General features: G+C 37.6%; 1 protein-coding gene across 5 annotated transcripts in view; it reads right to left on the bottom strand.

Moving 5' to 3' along the window:
- The window catches only part of EXD3 (exonuclease 3'-5' domain containing 3), a 429,786-nt gene that overhangs the window by 257,818 nt on the left and 144,766 nt on the right, over positions 1-27,202 (bottom strand). For all 5 annotated transcript variants that reach the window (XM_072633114.1, XM_072633118.1, XM_072633119.1 and 2 more), the window contains one exon: positions 3,340-3,404. In XM_072633114.1, coding sequence (XP_072489215.1) covers positions 3,340-3,404 — 65 coding nt within the window. The remainder of the gene's footprint in view (positions 1-3,339; positions 3,405-27,202) is intronic.

Genomic DNA, 27,202 nt, shown 5'->3' with positions numbered 1-27,202 from the left:
TATGAAAATAACATTATAATACATGTACATAATTGTTATACTATCATACAATTTATGTAAAAATAGAATTTAAAATGCATGAGATAAAGATGAAGTGATACTTGATATTAGGGTTGACAGAGAGTCACTAAAATTTAACACATAGGACAAATAACATGGTTGGATGTTAGCTTTAGGGAAATCACTCTGGCATCTATAAAAAGGATAGAATAGATAGGAGATAGATTTGAGGAAGGGAAACCAATTGAAAAGCTATGGCAATGATCCAGGAGAGAGGTAGTAAGGCTCTGGAAAAGGGTAGGGACTAATACAAGTGATACTGTGGAGAAGAAAAACAAGACTAGCCAACTAATGGATACATGGAATAAGGGAGAATATAGAGCGGAAGGTGACACAAAGATGGCCCAGCTGGGTGACTAGAAGGGTTTGGTGCCCTCAAAAGTAACAGGGAAGTGTGGAACATGGTAGGTTTGGCAGAAACCATTCAATTTGCTTTGGATGTATTTTGACTTTCCAGCTATTTCCTCACCGTGCTGCCCACATTATAGCCAGCATCCTTGAATCCCTCTAATATCTCCCCCAATTCTAACTCAAACTTCCCTTCTTCACCCAACTCCCTAATCCTAAACTCCATTCTCCTGACTCTGACAGGTGAGCTTTTTGTCTGATCTTGCTGCAGACCACTTCCTGGCCATTTCAACACCGTACCACGCCATTGCCTGTGATGTCCCCCACCCTGACTTCTGGTTCCTTGAGGGCAGTAACTAGGTTCCTTTCTTGTATTTGTATTCCTGTCACTACATGTGTATATGTGTAAGTATGCATGTGTACACACAGGTATATGTACCTATACACACATACATATATGTGCATGTGTGTGTCTATGATTACACCTCATCCACTCCTGCTCATACTGTGCAATTCACTAGCCCACCCACCTCCTGCTCTGTAGTCATCTTTGGAGAAGGAAGCATGCCAGAACCAGGAATTATCTGAGAAACCAAGGATGGGTATGCAGAGGAGAGAGGAAGGAAATTTTCTTAAAAAGTTATACAGCTCTTGCTTGCATGGCTGACAGACCTACTCCTGTCTCAGAAGGGGGGAAGCTGGAGCTTGCATCAAGAAAGGAAAGGGCAAAGTAGAAGAATGTCAGGGAATACAAGAACCTACAATTGTGCTGGAGATGAGCCTCATGAATGGTTATCTTGAGGAGGATCTGCTGCAACCAGTGGGGTATATCACTTTTAGTCACTTTCCAACTTTAATTTAGAGACTCCTGGCTCAGGGAATTTTGGATAAGGAAATTTCCTTTCCCAATGAAAATCAGCAACTTAAAGTCTTAGAGGGTTGCCTGGAGTCACTGACACAGCCACAGGACGCTGAACCTTGCAGGCCAGCTTTCTTTCCACTACAGGGTTGCCTCCATTCATTTTGACTACTTTGCATGTGCCCTACAGAATCTGCAACTCAAGATTTTCTTTACAGGTGATTCATGTCTCTCTAGAGTGTTGAACTCCTACAAGAATCTTTTCCATTATTTTCCTCAAAGTCTCTCGATCACTGTTCCATTCCTCCCATTTTCTCACCTTCTCTTGGTTTTAAATATACTGTTATCTGGAGGAAAGGGAAGATAATAGTGAATCAATCATACTTCCAAAATCATGAAAAAAAAAGATCATGTGACTTTGGGTTTGTCCTGTGTTCCTCCAGTCTCTACATGATGATTTTAATTACTTGTGAGCAGAGAAACAGAGCTCCTGATCAGCACTTCCTAAACCACTAAATCTAACAAAGACCAGCAGGCCAGGGAGCATGGTTATCAAGGAGTTTCATGGCACTGGCTTTTCAAGGCCTGCATTTTGATGTTAATTTCTTATCAGAGTAATCATAAACTCAAGAACACAGCTTCCTCAACTTCCCTGAAAACTTTCAACAGAGTCTGTCAACTCACAGCTCCCAAACCTCTGGAAATCTAAGGTCCCAAAACTATATTTCAAAATGATCTCACATCTCAACTGCTCTAGGAAACCTTTTATGATTAACTTTACCTTCTAACTGCCTCAGAATGTTGGTACTCAAGTTGCACTGCTTTATACTTGTTGAGATGATGTTTTTAATTTCTTTTAAATTATTTGGATAAGTGTTGAGGATGCACTCAAGTGTCCTAAGAGCTCCAGGTGAAACTGGCAGAAACTCTAAATGATATCTCAGGCTGGGCCAGCTTTGACAGCTGTGTCAGAAATAATCACTGTTCTAGACTAATGATCACTAGATTTAGGAGAGCATTTGATAATAGCTGAAGTCCTGGTATGCTGTGTGAAGAATACAGAACCATATACAGAGGCTGAGGGTGCTCACGTGGTCAGTACGAGGAGGAGTGCTAGAGTAACAGCCACAAAGGTAGGGGGACGGAGAGAGCAGAGCTGCAGGCACTGACTGTGGGGGTTAGCTGCATGCAGTTGGGAGCTGAAATCACATGGGTTTGGGGGGTAGTTGCTGGTCCTTTCATTCCAGTTTGATGGTGAAAAGATTACAGAGAGGAGGGAAATGTTTGCACCTATATATGCCTTTTCCTATCCCAAATCCAGGATGGGTAAAGGACTTTGAAAATCATAGATATTGGCTATTATCATTAATGTTATTTATCTTCTCTCTGATATGGGCCACTAAACTACAAACATGATTGTTGCTTTAAAAAAACCCGGAGCCTAGGATTTCCAAAAGCAGGCACCATCCCAAGACAAGGAACACTTTCTGCCATGGAACCAGCATGTCAAGAAAAACTAATTGTGGCTAGTCTATTTCTCAAAACTGATTTGCAAGACAGAGCTAAGCAGAGATTGGACTGAGAGGAATAGCGGTCTCAGCCTTGAGAAGATGGACACTATCCATCTGTTACTTCTCTGATTCTAAAGAAAATTAAGATAATCATCCTTGTTCCTGAGCTACTGCACTAGAGTGTTGTGAAGGTTAATGAGAGTAAAGTACTTTGACCTCTACCAAAGGTGCTATTTAAGGACAAAGGATTACAACATGCTTCATGGATCCCAAATTGGTTCACTCTGGTTTTGTGCTGAGGAAGAAAAAAAGAGCTGAAATTTTAGGCTTCCAGCCCCTTTGCCTTAGTGTTGAGGAATTCTCTCCTTTGTTGTGCCCCAGGTCTGCTGAGAAGCAGACAGACCTGCCTCCTCCCCGGGCCTGCCAATCGCAGGGCTTTCCCCCTGCGTAATGTAACCAAACACAATCACAGTCCTGACAGCCCTGCACTGGGCTGGACATGCTCTGCATACAGCGAGGAGCTCCATTGTGCAGGGGGCAGGCTCCAAGAAAGGGACTTACCTTCTGCAGCTCTCTCTTTGTCCACAGAGTTTGAAGGGTTTTCAGTAACAGGAGTGGGTCCTGGCCTAGGGACAGGGGATGGGGGGAGAAAGTGGGGGGATGGAGGGAGAGAAAAAAACAAAACAAAACAGATTTATTGCTTCTGTACAGGCAGCCTAGACACACTAGGGCATTGTTCTACTGGAGAGAAATGGGGCATTCCAGGCCACTCTTTTGGAAACCATTAACCTCCTAACTGTCAGTCAGGATTACAGCGTCAAAAACCTCCCTCTGGAACCCAAACAACTGAACAACAGACATCACTCCTGCAACACTTTAACAAGGGCAAGAGGAAGATTCATACTTATTCCTTCAAACAAAAAACTCTCAATGGTATATTTGTGACCAAAGTATTTTTACCACTACAAATCAGTGGTCTGATGTGTCTCTCCTCTTCCAACCAAGCTCTAGAACTTCTGAGATTCAAAACTTAATGGACCTCTGTTGTTGACTACAGCATAACGCCCTAAACTAAAGCTAAACTTTTGACCTTTTTATCATTTCTAAGCAAGAGAGACACTAAAATACAAAGTCATGGAAATCAGTCCATGCCCCAGAATTCCAGGAGGGTAAATGAGGACTAGGTTTAAGTCATGGACACAGAGTACACGCTCAATAATACATGTTGATAATAAGGGACAGGCTTATTGACTTATTCTGACATGTCAACCTGATGGTATAGAATAAAGTTTTGATAAATTCAAAGCCTTTGGACTGTGCCAGTATATCGAAAGATGTCTGCAAAATGTTAAATGAAAAAGGCTGAACAGAAACATATGTCCAGTAATGACAACTAGGGACAATTAGGTGGTGCAGTGCCTGGAGTCGGAAAACTTATCTTCCTGAGTTCAAATCTGGTCTCAGACACTTACTAGCTGTGTGACCTTGGACAGGTCACTCAACTCTGTTTGCCTCAGTTTCTTCATCTGTAAAATGAGGTGGAGAAGGAAATGGCAACCATTGCAGTATCTTTGCCAAGAAAAGTCCAACAAGGTCACAAAGAGTTAGCTGAACAACAGCAGCAACCACAACTAAGCAAAAATGTGTGAACACGCTTACAGAGACTGGGCCAGAATCTGGAGAGAAGGAAATGATGTTCATTAGGTTCATTTTCTATATGGTGTTCATTCATTTCTCAAATAACAATAACTGTTCTACCTGCTGCATAGAATCAGTTGTTGTAAGGATCAAAGGAAATAATTCATGAACATAAAATACTTTTTATTTATAAACATGAGTCAATATGTTTGGAGAAGCAGAGAGAGAGAAGTGGGCTCAATACCAAGAGACCTAGGTTTAAATCCTGCCTCTAACACTTACTGACATCTGACCACAGGCAAGTCATTTAACTTCATTCTCATTTTCCTCATTTGTAAAATGGGGATAATAGTTATCTGTAAAATCTAACTACAACAATAACAAGTTAGGATTTACTTGTTTGTAAAGTTTTTTGCCAAACCTTAAAGGTTTGCAAAAACACTTTATAAATATTATCTAATTTTATCTTCATAACAACCCTGGGATATAGGTGCTATTATTATCTTCATTTTATAGATGAGGAAACTGAGGAAGACAGAGAGGGAAAGTGATCTGCCCAGTCACAAAGCTAGAAAATGTCTGAAGCTGGATTTCAATTTCATGACTTGAGGTCCAATACTGTAATCCACTGTGCCAATTCTAACTCATAAAGTTGGAGTATGTGACTAAAATGAAATAATGCCTGTAAAGTGCTTTGCAAACCTTAGACTGCTTTGTTATAGGAGCTATTACTACGATGGTGCTCGGTTACTTGGCTAATTCATGTGTGAAACTGTGGTACTGTGCAAGTCATTTAATCTCTCAGTGCCTGAATTTCCTCATTTGTAAAATAAAGATAATGATACTCCATAGAAGGAAATGGCTTTGTAAAACTTAAAAAACACTATACAAATATAAAGCCATAATTATGTTCATATTGTGACTATTAACAGTATGAACACTTTGAGATATCAGAACTTAATATTTTCATCCACAATAACAGAAGTTCCTTTAAAACGGGGATCATATTTTCTACTTGTTTTGTATCCTACACAGCACCAAACACCTGGTGGTAGGCACAAAAGAAATAATTAAGGTATTTCATGACAGTAGAAAGAATTTTGAACTCACGGTCAGTAAACCTGAGTTTAAATCCAACTCTGATACACAGAACCATAAGCAAGTCACTTTAACACCTTCAGTCTCATCTTAATCATCTGTAAAATATATTTAATATTTGTACCACATACATCACAGGGCTAAGGGGAAGAAAGTATTTCATAAACCTGACATTGTGGCACAATGGAGAGATAGATGGCTGATGTCAGAAAGAAATGGGTCCAAGTCTTCCCTCTGATACATACTAGTAGTGTGTGCCAGGGAAAATCACTTAACTTGCAGTGGCCCAGACAATTTTTTAAGATAAAAAATTGCAGTACAGTTGTAGATTCACAATGTAGAGAGAATATCTTCATTAGGCATTCTTAAAAATGAATAGAATCTAAAGGATAGAGCCCCTGCCCCCCAAACAAAAAAAAACCCAACCCTCCAGTATGGAAGATCTCAGTTCTAAAATGCTGGACCAGAAAACAGTAAGCTCAGGCAGGGTCTACCACGTTTAAAAAGCCTCACTAAGCAGAAAATGCCTACTTTCTGAAGACCAGCTGAGTTAACTATGGAGAGGCTACACATGCAAAACATATTTCCATATTGGTCATGGTGTAAAAGAAAGCACAGACACCTCCCCCCAAAAAACAACCCAAGAAAAATAAAGTAAAAAAAAAAGTATGCTTTCATTGGTATTCAGACACCATCAGTTCTTTCTCTGGGGATGGACAGTATTTTTCATTATAGGTCATTCAGAGTATTCTTGAATCACAGTATTGCTGAGAATAGCTAAGGCATTCACAGTTAATCATCTTAAAATATTGATGTTTCTGTGTATAGTATCGTCCTGGTTCTACTCATTTTACTTTGTATCAGTTCATGTAAGTCTTTCCAGGTTTTTATGAGAGTATGCTGCTCATCATTTCTTAGAGCACAATAAATAGTATTCCATCACAACCATATACCATAACTTGTTCAGCTATTCCCCAATTGATGGGCATTCCCTCAATTATCAATTCTTTGCCACAAGGAAAGAGCTACTTTAAATATTTTTGTACATATAGATCCTTCTCCTTTTTGTTTTTGCTGCGTCAAAGGGTATGCATGGTTTTATAGCCCTTTGGACATAGTTCAAAATTGTTCTATAGAATGGACGAATCAGTTCACAACTCCACCAATAGTGCATTATTGTCCCAATTTTCCCATAACCCCTCCAACATTTATCATTTTCCTTTTCTGTTCTATTAGCAAATCTAAGAGGTGAGATATAGTACCTCACAATTGTTTTAATTTGCATTTCTCCAGTCAACAGTGATTTAAAGCATGTTTTCATATGGCTACAAGACAGCTTTGATTACTTTATCTGAAAACTGAGTATTCATATCTTTTGATCATTTCTCACTTGGAGAAAGGCTCTTATTATTTTTTTTGTTTTCTTTCTTTCTTTTTTTAATTATTTTATTTGTTTTCAGTGTTCTACAATCACTTCCATATATCTTAGATTTCCCCCCCACCCTTTCCCCTACCTCTCCACTCCCTCCCTGAGATGGTATACAGTTTTATATAGGTTCTACACAAACATTCCTATTAAATACATTTTCACCTTAGTCATCATGTTGCAAAGAAGAATTAAAATGAATGGGAGAAATCATAAAACAAACCAAAACATAATACAAAAGAAAATGATCTTCTTCATTCTGCAATCAAATTCCATAGTTCTTTCTCTGGATGTGGAAGGCATTTTGCCTTAAGAGACCACTGGGAATTATTTGAGTCCTTGCATGGAAATGAAGTTCTAAGTCTACCAGAAAAATTCCTCACACACTGTGGTTGCTGCTGTGTACAAAGTTCTCCTGGTTCTTCTCCTTTCACTCACCATCAGTTCATATAAGTCTTTACAGGTCTCTCTGAAGTCTTCCTGTTCATCATTTCTTATGGCACAATAGTATTCCATTACATTCATATACCACAATTTATTCAGCCATTCCTCAATTGATGGGTATCCCCTTGATTTCCAGTTTTTGGCCACCATAAAGAGAGCTGCTATAAATATTTTTGTACATGTGGGACCCTTTTCCATTTTTATGATCCCTTTGGATACAGTCCTAGAAGTGATATTGCTGGGTCAAAGGGTATGCACATTTTTTGTAGCCCTTTGGGCATAGTTCCAAATTGCTCTCCAGAATGGTTGGATCAGCTCACAGCTCTGCAAACAATGAATTAGTGTTCCAATTCTCCTACACCTCCAACATTTATCATCTTCCTGTTAGTCTATCTGATAGGTGTGATGTGGTATCTCAGAGTTGTTTTGATTGGCATCTCTCTAATCAATAGTGATTTAGAGCATTTTTTCATGTGATTATAGATAGTTTTAATTTCTTCCTTGACAATTTCTTGAAAGATGATGTCTAGGTTGGGTTTTTTTTTTTTATCATGGCTTTCAGCTTTTTAAGGAGTTCTTCTCTTTGGCAAACTTTTGTATATCTTTTGCCATTTAACCAATTCTGCTTTTCAAAGCATTTTTCTCCTTGTTGGCTTTTTGTACTTCTTTTACTATCTGGCCTAGTCCATTTTGTAAGGTGTTATTTTCTTGAGTATTTTTTTGTGCCTCCTTTACCAAGCTATTGATTCTTTTTTCATGGTTTTATTGCATCACTTTCATTTACCTTCCCAATTTTTCCTTTACCTCTCTTGCTTGATTTTGAGTTCTTTCATGGCCTAAGACCAATCATATTTTTCTTGGAGGTTTTGGATGTAGGAGTTTTGATTTTGTTGTCTTCTTCTGAGTGTGATCAAAACGTCACCATAGTCACTTTCTCTGTTCAGAATTGGTTTTTTTCTGTTGTTTGCTCATTTTTTCACTCTATTTATTGATTTTTAACTCTTTGCAAAAGTGCAGCTCTGCTTCCAGGGTAGAAGGTACACTGTCCCCTGGGATATCTTAAGAGAATAGCAGGATCTAGTAAAATTTTTTAGGAATGAGAGAGATAGGAACCAAGACAATAAAGTAGCCAATTCATGTACAAAACTCCTCTGAAGAATCTAGAAAATTCATCAGACCAAATCTTGATGGGTAAATCCAAGAAAAAAACACAGTGAGACATTTTTCTAGTTCTCGTTGGCATAGAGAGACAAACGGCAAGATCTGGGGACACGCAGAATAGGATCTGGCCAGGAATCTCCTGTACAGAGCACTCTAGCACAGGAAGAAGCTGTGCACTAGGGCTAGAAGAAATCTACCCATACTGGGGCACCATGATCTTGTGCAGGGTGCAAGAACAGGTGCCTACTATCCAATACTTTGCTACTCATTAACTTGTTCCAGGTCACAGATTCTGAGCAAAGTGAGAAGGGAATATGCACCATGAAGTAGAGTTCTTGGGTAAGGAATAGTTCATTTTTGTTCAACTGTTTCAGTCATCTGACTTTTCATAACCCCACTTTGGGTTTTCTTGACAAAGATACTGGAGTGCTTTGCTGTTTCCTTCTCCAGTTCATTTTACAGATGAGGAACTGAGGCAAACAGGGTTAAGTGTCTTGCCCAGGGTCACATAGCTAGTAAGTGTCTGAGGGCAGGTTTAAAACCAGGAAGATGAATCTTCCTGACTCCAGGCCCAGCACTGTATACATTGTACCACTTAGATGCCCCAAGGGATAGTTACATGTCCTTAATTGTGTACCAGAGAGTAGTAAGTTCAGAAGCAAACTGAAGCCTTGTGGCTCAGACCCCAAAGCAGATCAAGGTTTCAGTTCTACATTCCAGTCCAATCTTCAGCCTTGAGATGAATAACCAGGGCAGGAAGCACTGACCAAAGAGGATTTTGCAATTCTATGACTCTGAATCAGCAGAGCTTCCCAGGTAGCTGATGGTGGTGGAGTCTAGCAGCAATCTGCTATTGCTCTGACCCTGGTTCAGGTCAGGAACTTGCAGAGCTCAGACTCTGTTCTAAATCAGACCACTTTGGGAGCATTGATAACTTACAGATCCACTGTATGAGCTGTCCCTAAGAAAATGGAATAATACTCAACATGCTAAAGAGCAGCAGCAGGACCAGACCAGACCTTCCTCCAGAATTGTTTTGGTTTTAACACTTATGCCTGACCTTAATAGCAAGTTTGAAGTCAGAAAGTCAAATGGAAAAATGACCAAACAGAAAAACAGAACTCAGCCATAAGAAATTATCATGGTGACAGGTATGTTCAAAACATAAATCCGGAAGAAGAGAATGGCTCCAGAATACTGATAATCAAAGCCTGAAAAAAAAAAACCAGCTTGAGAATAAATTCAACCAGAATCCCAGGAAGAGCTGAAGTACAACTTTTAAAAGAGTTTAAAATGTTTTTGATAAATAAAATGAGAGTACTAGAGCAACGAATTGGGAAAGATATGAGAGCTATGGAAGTAAAAATTGGAAAGGTAACTAATAGCTTGGCATAAGAGGTACAAAGCCTGGCCCAATGAAAAAACTCCTTGAATGTTAGAAAGGACTGAATAGAAGCTAATGACTCCATGAGACTGCAAGAAATATTAAGAAGAAAATGAAAAACATCTTTGATCAAAAACAACAGACATGGAAAACGTATCAAGGAGAAAAAAATTCAAGAATCAATGAACTGCCTAAAAATTTAGACCAAAAAAAGAGCCTAGGTAACATATTTTTAGAAATCTTACAATAAAATTGCCCAGATCTCTTAAAACTAGAGTAAAATGGAAACAAAAAGTATCTACCAATCACTTCTAAAAATGAATTCCAAAAGAAAAATTTCCAGGAATATTATAGCCAAAACCCAGAGCTTCCAGGTCAAAGAAAAAAAAATACTACAACGTGTCAGGAAAAAAAGTGCTAAAGAGCCAACATCAGGATTGCATACAGTTTAGCAGTCACCACTATAAATGAATGGAATGCTTGGAATACCATATTACAGAAGGCAAAGGAGAAAACCTTACAACCAAGAATTATTACTCAGCAAGACAAAGTATAATGCTTCATAGGGACAAAAATGGTTCTTTAATGAAATAGGATGTCAAGGCATTCTTGATGAAAAGACCAGAGTGCAAACACAGGATTCAAGAAAAACATAAACAAGTGAACATTAATAAGCAATCATAAGGGCCAAAAAGAAAGATAAAATGTTTAGATGGCAACATGGGGAAATGATCCATATGTACCCCTCAGAATCCTATTACCATCACAGTTCATAAAGTCTAAGTAGATAAAGTGCCTATGAGTGGTTCTGCTGTTTTTTGATGATCTTAAAAGAAAAGAAAGAGAGAGCAAAAGGAATATATTACAGGTGGGAAAGGGAGAATTATGGGGTAAATGATCATATATTATCAGAGTATACAAGAATAAGTCTATACAAATAAAAAAGTCTTTACAAATAAAAAAGGAGAGAAAGAACAGTTGGCACTTGAACCTCACCCTAATCTGAAGTGTTCAACATACACAGCTGGATACAGAAATACATTTCACTCAACAAGAAATAGGAGGGAAAAGGAAGGAGGAGAAAGGAGAATTAGAGGAAGAGTAAATTAAGGGAGGAATTATACCTAAGCAAAACAAACTCTAATTAAGGATATATAAAAATATTTGTAGCTCATTTGGAGGTAAAGAATGGTAATCTAAGGAATGTCCATCAATTATGGAATGGCTGAACAAATTATGGCTAATAATATTAATAATAAAAATTATTACATAGCATTCAAGGCTTGCAAAGTACTTTCCAGACATTATCTCATTTGATGCTCACAGTGACTCTAGGAGGTAGGTACTACAATAATCCCCATTTTAGAGATCAGAAAACTGAGACAGAGAGGTTAAATGACTTGTCCAGGGCCACACAGTAAAGTAACTGCCTGAGGCCAGATCTGAATTCAGGTCTTCCTGATTCTAGGTCCAGCACTCTCTTCACCATGCCACTGAGCTGCATATGTATATGAGTGTATCTCGGTGTGTGTGGTGGAATACTATTGTGCTACAAAAAACGATGAATGAACTGATATAGAGTGAAATGAACATAATTAGAAGAAGAATTTATACAGTGACAACATTACCTTAAAGACAAACATCTAGGTGGCCACCACAACTGACGCCTGTATTCTTTCAAACTTGAAACTCTGAGTTTCCCACGTTTGCTAGAATGCAGGGATCCCCAGTAATAGGCAGCAACCTGTAAAGCCAAGGAGGGAGACACATGGCCTCTGGCTGGGTAGAGAGGGAAGCTTGTTGTGAGCACCAGTACAATGCATACTTACTGGGATTTTAAGAACAACTCAATGGTCTTTTCCAAAAGGGGCGAATGCTTATATTGTTCAATAGATAGCTGCATGCTATTAATAAAAATTGACGGCATGCTAAATAAATGAATGATAAACAAATAAAAGAATAGAAGAGACTCAGGCCTATGTGAAGGCAGTAGAGAAGGAACCATCTGATGAGAAATTGACAACTTAAGAAGTGAGGGCATGACTGAAGATTCAATCTGTTGGAGAAAATGGGATCAAAGGTACATGTAGATGGCTAGGCTGTGCCAACATAATAAAGATGACGATACTACCCAAATTAATTTACACTTTTGATGTTATGCCAATAAAATTATCAAGGGAATACTTTACAGAACTTGATAAAATAATAACAAAAGTCATTTGCAAAAAGAAAAGATCAAGAAGATCAAGGGAAAAGATGAAAAGAAGCAAGGACAAATGGGGTACAGCACTTCTGGACCTCAAACTATATTATTACCATTTATTATAGTTTAAAGAATACAGAGATGAGGTAGCTAGGTAGTATAGTGGATAGAGCACTGGACCTGGAGTCAGGAGGACCTGAGCTCAAATTTGGCCTCAGACACTTACTAGCTGTGTGACCCTTGGCAAGTCACTTAACCTCAACTGCCTCCAAAAAAAATAAAAAAGAATAAAGATATATCAGTGGAACAGACTACAGATATTCAGAAGCTATAGAAGTCAATAATGCATTGTTTGATAAAAGAGAAAACATAAATTACTTCGAGAAAACTTCTGATAAAGAAAAGACTAGAAAGCAGTCTAGCAGAAAATAGGTTTAGATTAATGTCTACCACACTCTACAATATATTTTAATGAATATGTGACTTTAATATTAAAGATTACACTATAAAAAATTAGAAGAGAAACAGATCAAACATTTCTCATGGTTATACGTGGCAGATGTAAACTGACCAAACAAGAGCTAGAGGTAATTTTACAAAAGATAAAAAGATATGACTTTGACTATTTGAAATTGAAAAGCTTCTGCACAGAAAACATTAATGTTTCTAGGTTAAGAAGGAAAGTGACCAAATGGGGAGAAAATCTTTGTGTCAAATTTCTCTGATAAAGATTTGGTATCCAAGATATATGTATAAAACTCATAGCCATTCCCCAAAATTTAAATGGTCAAAGACTATGATTGCAAAGTATTCACAATCTCATGAAAAAAATGCTCTAAATCATTAATAATCATGCCATCTTGGGGAGGGAGAAGAGAAGGAAGGGGAGAAAATTTGGAACTTATGGAAGTGATTGTTGAAAACTGAAAACAAATACATTAATACATTTGGAAAAAAAAGAAAAAAATAAGAGAAATGCAATCAAAATAGCCTTGGGTTTTCACCTCATACCTTGCAAACAGGTGAAAATTTAAAAAAATGTTTTTGGCAAAATTTTTTGCCACGTTGGATGTGATACTGGAGAGGTTGTCAAATGATAGGTATCTATTGTTGATAAAGCTATGAAACGGTACAATAATTTTGGAAAGCAATTTGGAATTATGCAAATAAAGTAACTAAAGTGTCCAAATCCTTTGATCCAAAGACTCCTTGGACTTCCCCAAGGAAGCCACTGACAAGAAAAAAGTCCTCATAGACTCCAAATTATTTGTAACAGTACTTTTTGGTGACAGATAAGAATTGGAACACAGTAGCTGCCCATCAGCTAGGGAATGGCTAAACAAATTCTGGTGCATGGATGTAATGTAATAGTACTGTGCTGTATGAAATGATAGGTGTAGGGCAGCTAGGTGGCATAGTGAACAGAGCACTGGTCATGGAGTCAGGAGGACCTGAGTTCAAAAGTGGCCTCAGATACCTGACACTTACTAGCTGTGTGACAAGACATTTAACCCCGACTGCCTTGCCTCCCTCCTCCATAAAACAAAACAAAAAAGAAATGATGGGCGTGATAAATACAGAGAAGTGTGTAAAGAGCTATATAAACTAATACAAAGTATAATAAGTAGAGCTAAGAAAACAACACACATATGGTAACTTCAACAATGGAAATGAAAATAAAGATATACCAAAAAAATCAGACATAAATGTAATAAAATTATAAAGATCAAGTGGGGCTCAAATGAAGAGATATGAGAAAACATCCCCAATCTACCCCTTCATGAAGGTGAGAGCTCCACAGGTGTTCCACATTGCATATGTCTTCAGATTTTCAGTGTACCAATCAGTTGTGCTGCCTCTTTTTCTCTCTAAAAAATATCTATTTGTTGTATGTGATGGCTCTCTGGGAAGGGGGAGGAGAGGGATACATGGTGATATTAAAAAAAACAACAACAAAAACTTATTTAAATAAATTTTAAAGCACAGGTAGAGGGGTTGACCTTGACAAGTAGAATAGCCGCCTCTTTGTCAGGAGAATGAGAGAATGGGAGAAAGGAAAGAGTGAGGGTTGATGTCAATGAGTTTTGAGATAAGGAGAATGGAAGAAGCAGCTTATGTTGAATAGTCTCAATTTTCTCAGTAAAGTAATAGGCAAGATCTTCAGCTTGGGAAGAGGAGAGGCAAGAAAGAAAAATATTAAGGAGATTGAAGAAAAAAAGATTCAGAATAGTTTCTTTGGGGAGTGAAATGGGAAATAAATTAGCAGGGAATAAAAGAAGGCCTTGCCTTGTTTCAGTGAGGATCCAGTTGAAGTTGGATAACATGAATGTGCAACACACTAAGTACACTAAGTGCATTCATGATACTTCTTTCAATTACATTAGTGACTTGACTAGAACTAGAGAAGGTGAGAGTAAGTCTAGGGCTAAAGTTTTTAAGAGAAGAATGCTCATAGGACAAAACAGCAAGAGAAACAAGAGCAAAAGACAGAAGAAAGTTAAACTGAATAACTAATGAGTTAAAGTTACAGAAGGAGGGAAGTTAAGTCAGAGCCAGGCTAATGGCCTGAGAAAATATGGCCTGCAAGGATTACAGGTCTTTAGTATTTTTTTTATTTTGAGTTCTTAATTTTCTCCCTTTCTCTAACTCCTCTTCCACCCAATGAGAAAGTAAGCAATCCAATAACCATTATATATGAAAGTCATGCAAAACATATTTTCATATTAGTCATGTTGCAAAGAAAAAAAGGAAAGACAAAGTAAAAAATACATGCTTCAATCTGTACTCAGAGCACATTAGTTCTCTCTGTGGAGGTGGATAGTATTTTTTATCATGAGATCTTTGGCATTCTCATAGGACATTGTATTGATCAGAGTTACTAAGTCTTTCACAGTTGATCACTATTATTGCTGTTATTGTATACAATGTTCTCATGTTTCCACTAACTTCACTTTGTATAAGTTCATATAAGTCTTCCCAGTTTTTCTGAACTCATTGTCTTCCTCATTTCTTAAAGCCCAATAGTATTCCATTCCTATGTGGTATACACAGCTTGCTTCTTTTGTTTTTGTTTTTTAAGTTGCATGCTCAATTCATTGATTTATTTTCTCTCTTTTACTGATGTAAGTGTTAAGAGAGAAAATTTTTCTTAAGCATTGCATTGGTATATCCCCCAAATATGGGTATGTTGAATCATTGTTGTCATATCTTTAATCTTTTTATTGATTGTTTCAATAATTTGTGCTGTGACCTACTCATTCTTTAGGATTAGATAATTTAGTTTCCAATTTTAATCTATGCTTCCAAGGTTCTTTACTGAATGCAATTTTATTGCATTTTGATCTGAAAAGGCCACATTTAACATTTCTGTTATTCTCTATTTGTTTGTGAAATTTTATGCTCTAATACATGGTCAATTTTTATGCAGGTGCCATGTACAACAGAGAAAAAGTATAGTCCTTTGTGTTTCTATTCAGTTTTTTTCCCAGAGGTTTATTATATCTAATGTTTTTTAAAAAATCCATTCATTGGGGGGGCAGAGCCAAGATGGCGGAGTAGAAAGACGCACATACACATAGCTCCGAACCCACAACCCATAGAACATCTGTAAATAGCAACTCACTGCGAGTTCTGCAGGACCAGAGGCCACAGAACATTGGAGCGAAGGAGATTTCTGTTCCAGAGGGACCTGCAAACCTCTCGCAAAAGGTCCTTTTGTGCCGCGGACTGGGAGCCAAGTACAGCCCTGCTGCGGCTGCAGCACCAAGAGGAGCAGATCCGAGCAGGCTTCAGGGACGGAGTCTCCAGCAGCCGCGCGGGTCCCTCCACCCACAGGTGACGGGGGTGGGTGAGAGGGTCTCTTTGGCAGGTCGAGAGGGGAGTGGGGTGCCCCCATAACTCAGGTCTCCTCGGGAGGCAGAAGCAGAGGTGGGAGCAGACAGGGGCTCCCAAAGTAGGCAGGAGCCTGGATCCATTGTTGAAGGTCTCTGCATAAACCCCCTGAGGGAACGGAGCCTGTGAGGTGGCCCTGCCCTGACCTGAGCTTAATCTCACACTGAATAGCAGCCCTGCCCCTGCCAAAAGCCCTGAGGCTGGAAGCAGCATTTGAATCTCAAACCCCAAGCCTGGCTGGGAGGATCAGGAGGCGAGGTGGGTGTGAGGAGAATATTCAGAGGTCAAGTCACTGGCTGGGAAAATGCCGAGAAAAGGAAAAAGAAATAAGACTATAGAAGGTTACTTTCTTGGTGAACAGGCATTTCCTCCCTTCCTTTCTGATGAGGAAGAACACTGCTTACCATCAGGCAAAGACACAGAAGTCAAGGCTTCTATATCCCAGCCCACTCAATGGGCTCAGGCCATGGAAGAGCTCAAAAAGGATTTTGAAAATCAAGTTAGAGAGGTGGAGGAAAAGCTGGGAAGAGAAATGAGAGACATGCAGTCAAAGCATGAACAGCAGGTCAGCACGCTGCTAAAGGAGACACAAAAAAATGCTGAAGAAAATAACACCTTGAAAAATAGGCTAACTCAATTGGCAAAAGAGGTTCAAAAAGCCAATGAGGAGAAGAATGCTTTCAAAAGCAGAATTAGCCAAATGGAAAAGGAGATTCAAAAGCTCACTGAAGAAAACAGTTCTTTCAAAATTAGAATGGAACAGATGGAGGCTAATGACTTTATGAGAAACCAAGAAATCACAAAACAAAACCAAAAGAATGAAAAAATGGAAGATAATGTGAAATATCTCATGGGAAAAACAACTGACCTGGAAAATAGATCCAGGAGAGACAATTTAAAAATTATGGGACTACCTGAAAGCCATGATCAAAAAAAGAACCTAGACATCATCTTTCATGAAATTATCAAGGAAAACTGCCCTGAGATTCTAGAACCAGAGGGCAAAATAAATATTCAAGGAATCCACAGAATACCGCCTGAAAGAGATCCAAAAAGAGAAACTCCTAGGAACATTGTGGCCAAATTCCAGAGTTCCCAGGTCAAGGAGAAAATATTGCAAGCAGCTAGAAAGAAACAATTCAAGTATTGTGGAAATACAATCCGGATAACACAAGATCTAGCAGCTTCTACATAAAGGGACTGAAGGGCATGGAATAGGATATTCCAGAAGTCAAAGGAACTAGGACTAAAACCAAGAATCACCTACCCAGCAAAACTGAGTATAATACTTCAGGGGAAAAATTGGTCTTTCAATGAAATAGAGGACTTTCAAGCATTCTTGATGAAAAGACCAGAGCTGAAAAGAAAATTTGACTTTCAAACACAAGAATGAAGAGAAGCATGAAAAGGTGAACAGCAAAGAGAAGTCATAAGGGACTTACGAAAGTTGAACTGTTTACATTCCTACATGGAAAGACAATATTTGTAACTCTTGAAACTTTTCAGTATCTGGGTACTGGGTGGGATTACACACACACACATGCACACATGCACACACACATAGAGACAGAGTGCACAGAGGAAACTGAAGAGGATGGGATCATATCTAAAAAAAATGAAATCAAGCAGTGAGAGAGAAATATATTGGGAGGAGAAAGGGAAAAATGGAATGGGGCAAATTATCTCTCATAAAAGAGGCAAGCAAAAGACTTATTAGTGGAGGGATAAAGAGAGGAGGTGAGAGAAAAACATGAAGCTTACTCTCATCACATTCCACTAAAGGAAGGAATAAAATGCACACTCATTTTGGTATGAAAACCTATCTTACAATACAGGAAAGTGGGGGATAAGGGGATAAGCAGGGTGGGGGGAATGATGGATGGGGGGACATGGGGAGGAGGGAGCAATTTGAGGTCAACACTCATGGGGAAGGACAGGATCAAAAGAGAATAGAAGTAATGGGGGACAGGATAGGATGGAGGGAAATATAGTTAGTCTTATACAACACAACTATTATGGAAGTCATTTGCAAAACTACACAGATTTGGCCTATATTGAATTGCTTGCCTTCCAAAGGGAAGGGGTGGGGAGGGAGGGAAGTAAAGAAGTTGGAACTCAAAGTGTTAGGAACAACTGTTGAGTAATGTTCTTGCTACTAGGAAATAAGAAATACAGGTAAAGGGGTACAGAAAGTTATCTGGCCCTACAGGACGAAACAGAAGATGGAGACAAGGGCAGAGAGGGATGATAGAAGAGAGAGCAGATTGGTCATAGGGGCAATTAGAATGCTTGGTGTTTGGGGGGGAGGGGACAAAAGGGGAGAAAATTTGGAACCCAAAATTTTGTTAAAATGAATGTTAAAAGTTAAATAAATAAATTTTTAAAAATCCATTCATCTCCTTAACTTCTTTCTTATTTATTTTATGATTAGATGTATCTAGTTCTGAGAGGGGAAAGTTGAGGTTCCCCACCAGTGTAGTTTTACTATTTCCTTCTGTAACTCATTTAATTTTTTCTCTAAGAATATGGATGCTATGCCATTTAGAATATATATGTTTAGTATTGTCATTACTTCATTGTCTATGGTACATTTCAGCAAAATGTAATTTCTCTTTTAATTAGATCTTCTTTTGCTTTTGTTTTGTCTGAGATCATGATTGCTACCCCTGCCTTTTAACTTCATCTGAAGCATGATTTATTCTGCTCCAGCCCCAATTTTAAGTTTCTTTGTGTGTGTTTCTTATTTTCAACTGTGTTTTCAATGTTTCAAGTGTGTTTCTTGTAAACAAAATATTGCTGGATTATGGTTTGTAATCCATTTTTCTATTTACTTCCATTTTATGTGAGTTCATCCCATTCATATTCACAGCTATGATATGTATTTCCCTCCATCCTATTTTCTTCTGTTTATACTTCTCACTCCCTTTTTTCCCCTGCCCCTCCTCAAAAGTTTGTTTTGATTCTAAGGAATCTTAGAATAACCACTTTAATCTGGTCTCCCTTTTATAACAGTCTCCTTTTTTAGCCCCACTCCTACTACTATGTTAGGTAAGATATAGATTTCTATACCCAACTGAATATGTGTGTGTGTATATTCTTCCCTCTTTGAACCAGTTTAAATAAGAGTAAGATTCAAACTCTGCCCCCCTCCATTTTCTTGTCTACTGTAAATATTCTTCCTTATATGCCTCTTTTATATGAAATAATTTTCCCCATTATTCCTCACCTTTCCCACTTCTCCCAGTGCATCCCTCTTTCTCACTATTCCACTTTTCTTTTTTTGAGATCATTCCAACATGATTAACTTACATCTGTGTGCCCTCTATCTGTGTAGACTCCTTGAAACTACCTTAATAATGTTAAAATTCTTAGGAGTTATATGCATGATCTTTCTATATAAACAGCTTAATCTTAATAAGTCCCTTATGATTTCTCTTTCCTGTTTGCCTTTTTATGTTTCTCTTGAGTGCTGTATTTGAATGTCAAATTTTCTATTCAGCTCTGGTCTTTTCATTAGGACAGCTTGAAAGCCTTCTATTTCATTAAATATACTTTTTCCCCCCTGAAAGCGTATACTCAATTTTTCTGAATAGGTTATTCTTGTTTGTAATCCCTGTGCCTTTGCCTAATGGAATATCATATTCCAAGGCCTCTGCTCCTTGGTAGTTGCTAAATCTTGTGTGATTCTGACTGTGGCTCAAGAGTATTTGAGTAATTTCTTTCTCACTTAACTGCTTGCAGTAATTTCTCCTTAACCTGGGAGCTCTGGCATTTAGTTATAATATTCTTGGGAGTTTTCATTTTAGAATTTCTTTCAACAGATGATTGGTGGATTCTTTCAATTTTTATTTTGCCCTCTAATTCTAAAATATCTACGCAGTTTTCCTTTGTAATTCTTGAAATAGGGTGTGTAGGCTCTTTTTTTAAACCTAGATTTCAGGTATTTCAATAATTCTTAAATTATCTTAATTATCTTTGCTCTATTTTCCAGGTGAGTTGTTTTTCCAAAGATATATTTCACATTTCCTTCTATTTTTCATTCTTTTGATTTTGTTTTATTTTTTTCTTGATGTCCCATAGAATGTTAGTTTCCAGCTGAACAATTCTAATTTTTAAGGAATTATTTTCTCCACTGAATTTTTGTGTTTCTTTATCTATTTGGCTAATTCTACTTTTTAAGAGGTTATTTTCTTCAATATTTTCTGTGCCTCTTTTACCGTTGTTATTGTTGTTCAGTTGTATCTGCTTCTTCATCACCCCATTTAGGGTTTTCTGGGCAAAGATGTTGGAATGTTTTGCCATTTCCTTCTCCAGCTCATTTTATAGATAAGGAAACTGAGGTAAACAGGGGTTAAGTGACTTGCCCAGGGTCACACAACTTTGTGAGTGTTTGAGGCAGAATTGAACTCAAGTTAAAGCATTATTAAGAGAACTAAAGGAAGGACCCTAGTACATTGTGCAGATACCCTACATAAGAAATATGGGAGACATGGACAAGAGTTGCATGAGAGATGGCATGTGTACAGAGAGGGATAATATAGCAACTATGAGGTACCCAGAAATAATGAAACAACCACAAGAAGTTCCAGGGTGGATTAGACTATCAACACAAAAATTATTGATAGGAGTACCTACATTTATGAGATCTCACGTTCACTGAAGTACCAAATATTTAAGCTGGACCTTTGACTTTATTGGTATACAGAATTCACTGATGAGAAAATTCTACCAATGAAAATCACCTTCTCTATAACTCTTACTCTCAGAGAATAGCCTAGATCACTGAGTAGTTAAGTGACTCGCATGGTATCACACAGCTAATAGATGGCTGAGGCAGGATATGAATGAATCCCATTCTTTCTAGCTCTGAGGCCAACTTTCTTTCAACCATGCTACTCTCCAATCCAATTTAACATGGCTGAAAAAAATATTTTCTTAACTTGATGCTTAAAAGGCTAAATTTCAGCTATTCAGAAATTCTAAGACTCTAGAATAATTATTTTCTGAATTGGCAGGATCTATGATATTATACAAAAATGGATCCATATAAAAAGATTTGCTTAAAGTGAAATAGATCTGTAAAATATTTATACATTTTATACAGAAGCACATTTTATGGAATTATGAGAATTTATGTTTAGGCAGAGTACAACTGAAGGATATTCACTACTTTTTTTAATTTGAGGAGAAAGTCTTCTGAAGAAGGTAGGGATTATGGTTTTTCAAACTTCACAACTGTATGGTCCTTTTACAACAAAAGAAAACCCAAGAAAACAATCTTTTCTCCTAAAAACACCACTGTGATACCCTGGCAGTTTCTGCACTACAAACAAGAAGTAAGCAAAAACGTAGCCCTCCGACTCTGTCACTGCTTCTATCCACAGAAACCCCAGGACACTCCTGCAGAGGGATGCCAATTTCAGTGTCAGGTGAGGAACTGAACTGGCCTTGTTGGAAGCCTGACCCCAAGATTTGCTCCCAGGCAAACTTACAGTCACAGAGCAATCAAGTCACAGCCAATGTAACATTTGTGAAAAGTAACTTTTAATTAGGGTCATATTTTGCTCTTTCTATTTTACAAGTCTCCTTCAAGTCCCTTTGGCTTGGGAATATGTTCTAAAGCTCTGTAAACCACTGGCCACAAGAAAACTCATGAAACTTCTTTCTTCTCCTTTCCTCTTACACACAGTCCAAGGAGCACACTCTGAGACCCCAGCTAGAGCCATGCCTACAAGCTGCCAGGGGCAGACACTGTCTTTTGGGCTTTAGACATCACAAAACTCAGTTATGTTATTTCACCAATCTTGCTGAAAATGCTGGAAACTAAATTCATCTTTAAATTAAAAACACTTGTACGGCTGGCAAAGGGAACATCAGAAGTCAAGCCTGGAAGGAAAAGTTTACTAATGAAACTCTCCTTTTTTTTTTTTTTTTTTTACAAGAGCTTTGTTAAATACCATATGGCTCCAGATCTACAAAGACTTAATTTTGGCTAATTAATGATAGATATTGAAAAGTAAAGGAGCTAACTCAAATCTACTTGCCTAGCCCTAACCTCTCTCCAAATCTCCAGTCTCACATCTCTAATTGATTACTGGACATCTAGAACTGGATGTTCTGTGGATACCTTAAACTCAATATGGCTAAGCCTAAACACATTATCTTTTCCCCTAAGCTTCTTACTAACTTCTCTATTATTTATTGTCAAGGGTAACATTATCCTCCCAGTCACCCAGGGTTGCAACCAAGGCATCATCCTTGACTCCTACATCTCTCTCTCTCATTCCCTGAATCCAATTGATATTACATTCATAATATCTCTCATATATGTCCCTTTCTCTCCATTATACTCTTCCTATCCCAATACAAACCCTTCTTACTGGCCTCTTTATTTCAAGTCTCTCCCTATTCTAATCCATCTTCCACTCAGCTATCAAACTGATCCTTCCAAAGTACAGGTCTGACCATGGCAGGTCTGACCCTTCTAGTCAATAAATTCAATGGCTTCCTATCACCCTCTGGATCAAATATAAAATCCTCTATTTGGCATTCAAAGCCCTTCAAATTGAGCCTCTACTATTTTTCTAGTCTTCTTCTGCCTTATTCTCCCCACCCCAGCCCACCCATCTGCTCTGCAATCCAACGATCTTGGCTTCTTTGCATTGTCATGGGCTTTCCGTCATGCTTGAAATTTTCTTCCTTCTCATCTTCTCTTTATGGCCTCCCTGGCTTCTTTTAAGGCCCAGATAAAATCCCACTTTCAACAAAATCTTTTCCTGATCCCCCTTAATACTAACACTTTTCCTCTGTTGATTAGCTCCAGTTTATCTTGTGTATATCTTGTTTGTACAAAATTATTTGCGTGTTGTTTCTCCCATTGGACTGTAAACTCTTTGAGAGCAGGGACTATATTTTTTTTCTTTTAACCCCCAGCACCTAGCATACCCTGGCACACAGTAGGTGCTTTAAAAATGCTTGACTGACAACAAAGTCAAGAAATATCAAAAAGTGGACGAAGACATGAAATATCCACTATAAAACAAATGATCTGGAAAGTAAGGAACAAGGAGATAATCTAAGAATCATTTGGCTCCCTTAAAAGGACAATATGATAAATCAAAAACCTGAATATCATATTCTACGAAAACATAAATAAAAGACTAGATGATTTACACTTTTCAACCAGTATTCTAGTAGCATCACTAGGACTGCAGTGATTGGCAACAGTGTCGACATCAAGAGCAGAGGACAGATTGGACAAGATGAGGAAGGAGAGACTTAAGGTACTAGAAAGGAATTCAGAAGAAATGCTACACCATATCTAAAAAGCACATTTTGATGATTCCAAGGGAAAAAAAAAGAGTCCTAGTAATGACCCCTTTGTCACATGTGTTCTCAAAATTTGAACCCACTTTCCCCTGAATTCTTAATGTACTGGTGGGAGAGTGCCACAAGACTTAGCAATTTAGTAAAACATCACATTCTAAAAGCTAGTTAAAGCTGGCTGACTACTTGCAAATGATAATCATGGCAGAACATGCAAAAATGTGGACATGTGAGCTATAGCATCAGAGAAGATACTCCTTCCCCACTTTCACTTTAGTGCCCCTAGAGCACTAAAGATGTTCAGAAGCCACACTTTGGGGACATGATTTGTTGGTGCAGGTGGGATGTGGAATAACAACACTAGACTATATCCTACAGTGTCATTAAACATAATACAATTGGCTACCCAACTCCTGACACAAAGATGACAGACTCAAGATTTAGAATGTGACATGTTTGAATGCAGCCAAAGTGAGAATTTGTTTGGTCTAACTATGAATATTAGTTATAAGGGTTCTGTTTTTCTTTTTCTCCTACTGTGGGAAGTGGGAGAGAAAATAAAAACTTATTAATTGAATTTTTTTCCTTAAATTAAAATAAATTCTTGGTCTAAAATGAATGAGAAATCTTATAAGTATTCCTTTATCTATCTGTTCTGAAATAATATCCTGCATTGAAATTTTTTCACATAATTTTTATCAAGGTCTTTACCCATTTCAAAAGGAAAGACCTGATCATCTCAAGAAAGACTCCTCCTTGAAACTGATTAAGGTAATGATCTGACTAAAAACAAAGACATCTTTTATTCAATAGAATGCATTACTTCAATTAATAGATGTATCTGTTAAACCAGGTTGAAAGGAGAATCCTTAGATGGAGTGTTTAAAGAACGACTAAAGTCTTAGGGTGATCTCTTTGATGAATCAAAAGCTGTTAACTAAATGATTAGTATTCTATTCTAACGAGTATTCTTCTTTGATACTGACTATGGAATTTTGTTTTTGTTCTTGAACAATAAAACTGTAACTAAGAAATGACTCAGGTCAGAGAAAAACTGAAAAAGGCAGAATGAATCTCTGATCCTTTCGATTTTTCTCTCTAATTCTACACAAAGATTCTTCACATTGAAATGTAATTAATTAATGTGTCTCTGACAGAATTCTAGCCTTAAAAGGCTGGATTTGAACTGAAGTCTTCCTGACTCCAGGTCTGGGGCTTTATCTACTGTACCACCTAGCTGGCTAGTTAGCACTCATTCTCATTACAGTACCCTGATATGGACCTGGGACTTAGGATTGTGGTTCACAGCCTCTCTCTCGATAATGCAGTTCTAAACAGCAGTACTCCTGGCCAGTCCATTTCCAGGCTCCAGAGACCCCTTATACCAAGTGAAACCAGAAAAATGGCACACTGACTTTTTCTTGAATTTCTCCATCAGGATTCTGTTTGGTGTATTTTCTAGATTTGTTTGGAGGGGTTTTTTAATGGGATGGAGCTCAGTGTACTGTTTCCTCCTCCCTATGATATATCACTTAGCTTTGCCAATTTTTTACACATTAAGTGAATCCTCAAATTTGTTTTAGTTGGCATTGCTCTTATTTTTAATGATTTAGAACGTTCTTTATAATTCTTTTGAAAACCTTATTAATATCATTTCTCATTTATCTACAGGGGAATGTTTCTTGGTTTTATTTATTTGTGTTAATTCCTACTATAGCTTAGATATCAGGCCTTTACCTGAGATATTTGATGCAATATTTTTTTTCTAATTGATGAATTCCCTTATCTTAGTTGCTTTGTTTTTGTTTGCGCAAAAACCTTTAAATTTCATGTAACTGAACTGTCTATTCTATCTTCTGTGTCTTCTTCTATTTCTTGTTTGTTTAAGTATTCTGCCCTTAAACATACTTGCAAAGTATAACTTCAAACATTTTGCTGCATTTCAGTTACTATGTCTTTTAAGGAATTATGAATACTTTTGATGTGTGGATATCCTAAAAGAGTTTTAAAGGGAGGTTGAAGTCATACTGTGAAGGGCTTTGAAATACCAAGAAAAGCATTTCTAGAATTATGTTAAATAATGGAAAGAGGTTGCAAAGATAAGTATTCCCATGAAGGAAGAGAGATATTCTCTAAAGGAAGAAAGGGACCTTAGAAGGCGTCTAATCTGCTGGGATTTAGTGCTTAGAGAGACCACTCATCCTGTCTCAGAAGAAGGGGAATCAGAACTCTTAGGGAAAACTGACATCAATTTACTGCCTGAAAGCCATGAACCTCAGCATCATATTTCAAGAAATCTTATGAAAAACTGCCCAGAACTCTTAGAACTAAAAAGAAAACTGGAAATAAAATCTACTGGTCAACTCCTGGAAAACGCTCTCAAATGGAAACTTGCAGTAATATTATAACCAAAATCTGGATCTTGAAAATCAAAGAAAAATATTACAAGCCACCATAAAGAAAGAATTCAAGTACCATGGAACCACTGTCACAATCACATATAATTTAGCAGCCACCATTACAAAGGGAAAGACAGCTGGGAAGATCACATTTGAGAAAGCAAAGAATATGGGCTTACAGCCAAGAATTATTTACTCAGCAAACTAAGTCTAATGCTCCAAGGGGAAAACTGGATCTTTGATGAAACAGAGGACTTCCAAGCATACCTGATGAAAAGACCACAGTTGTGTAGAATCTCTGAAGTTAAAACACAAGTGCGAAGAGAAACATAAAAAGGTGAAAACAAACAATGATAGACATATATAGTTGAGCAAAACAAATTCTCACGTTGATCATGTCCAAAACAAAGTATCTCATTTTGTACTATGAGCCCTTCACTTCTCAATCAGGAAGTGGGTAGAACATTTCATTATTTCGTCTTGGAATCTGGCTTGTCATTATACTAATAGAAGTCTCTAATTCTTTCAGAGTTCTTTGTCTCAGTAAATTGTTCTCCTGGTTCTGTTCACTTCATTCTGTTTCAATTCATATAAGTCTTCCCAGGGCTTGCTTTTTTTACACCATCCCCTGAATAATTTCTTACAGCACAATTATATTCTATCTCATATGTATGTGTACAAGTAGAGATACATATATGTATCTATATGCCCCCAACCCCCACCCAATAACTTTTTCCAATTTATGGGCATGGCCTCAGATTTCCATTCTTTGTCACTTCTAAAAGAGCTATAAATATTTTTCTAGATCCTTAGTTAAAAGTTTGTCTCCTTAGGACTAGTCCTTCCCTTAATCTACTTCTCTCATCTGCCTAATTAAGTACTCCCTTCTCTTTCCTTGTAGAGTGAGATGGAAATAAAGGTTTTGTTTTTCTTTCATTCTCAATTGGGTGGAGGTAGGGGAAGGTTTAGGATAAGAAGCAGAGAAGGTGGACTTTTGCTGAGTGAAAAAATATAATTTTTTGAAATTGGCAAAGCTGAGAAAAAGATGTAACTTTCTGGAAGAATTATGGGAAGATGTATGCATTAACAGGCTACTGGCAGAGCTTTTAACTAGTCCAACTATTCTGAAAAATTATTTGTAATTACGTGAATAAGATAACTAAAATGCTTCTACTATTTGATCTAGAGATCCCATTAATCTAGAGATCCCTGCTAATCAAAAACTCCAAGAAGTCAAAGACAAAAAGAAAGATCCCATATACACCAAACTACTCATAGCAATTTTTTGGTAGTAAAGGACTGGAAATAAAGTAGATGTCCAATGACTACAGAATAGCTGAATAAGTTGTGGTATATAAATGTTATTTAATATCACTGCACTGAAAAAAAGAATATGAGCAGTTAAAATAATCATAGGAAGACTTAAATGAACTCATGTAAAAGGAAATAAGCAG

This window comes from Notamacropus eugenii, chromosome 1 (genome assembly GCF_028372415.1).
Source record: "Notamacropus eugenii isolate mMacEug1 chromosome 1, mMacEug1.pri_v2, whole genome shotgun sequence".
NCBI classification, from domain to species: Eukaryota; Metazoa; Chordata; class Mammalia; order Diprotodontia; family Macropodidae; genus Notamacropus; species Notamacropus eugenii.
Note: the sequence above shows the minus strand (reverse complement) of the source record. Positions and strands in the feature narration are given on the sequence as shown.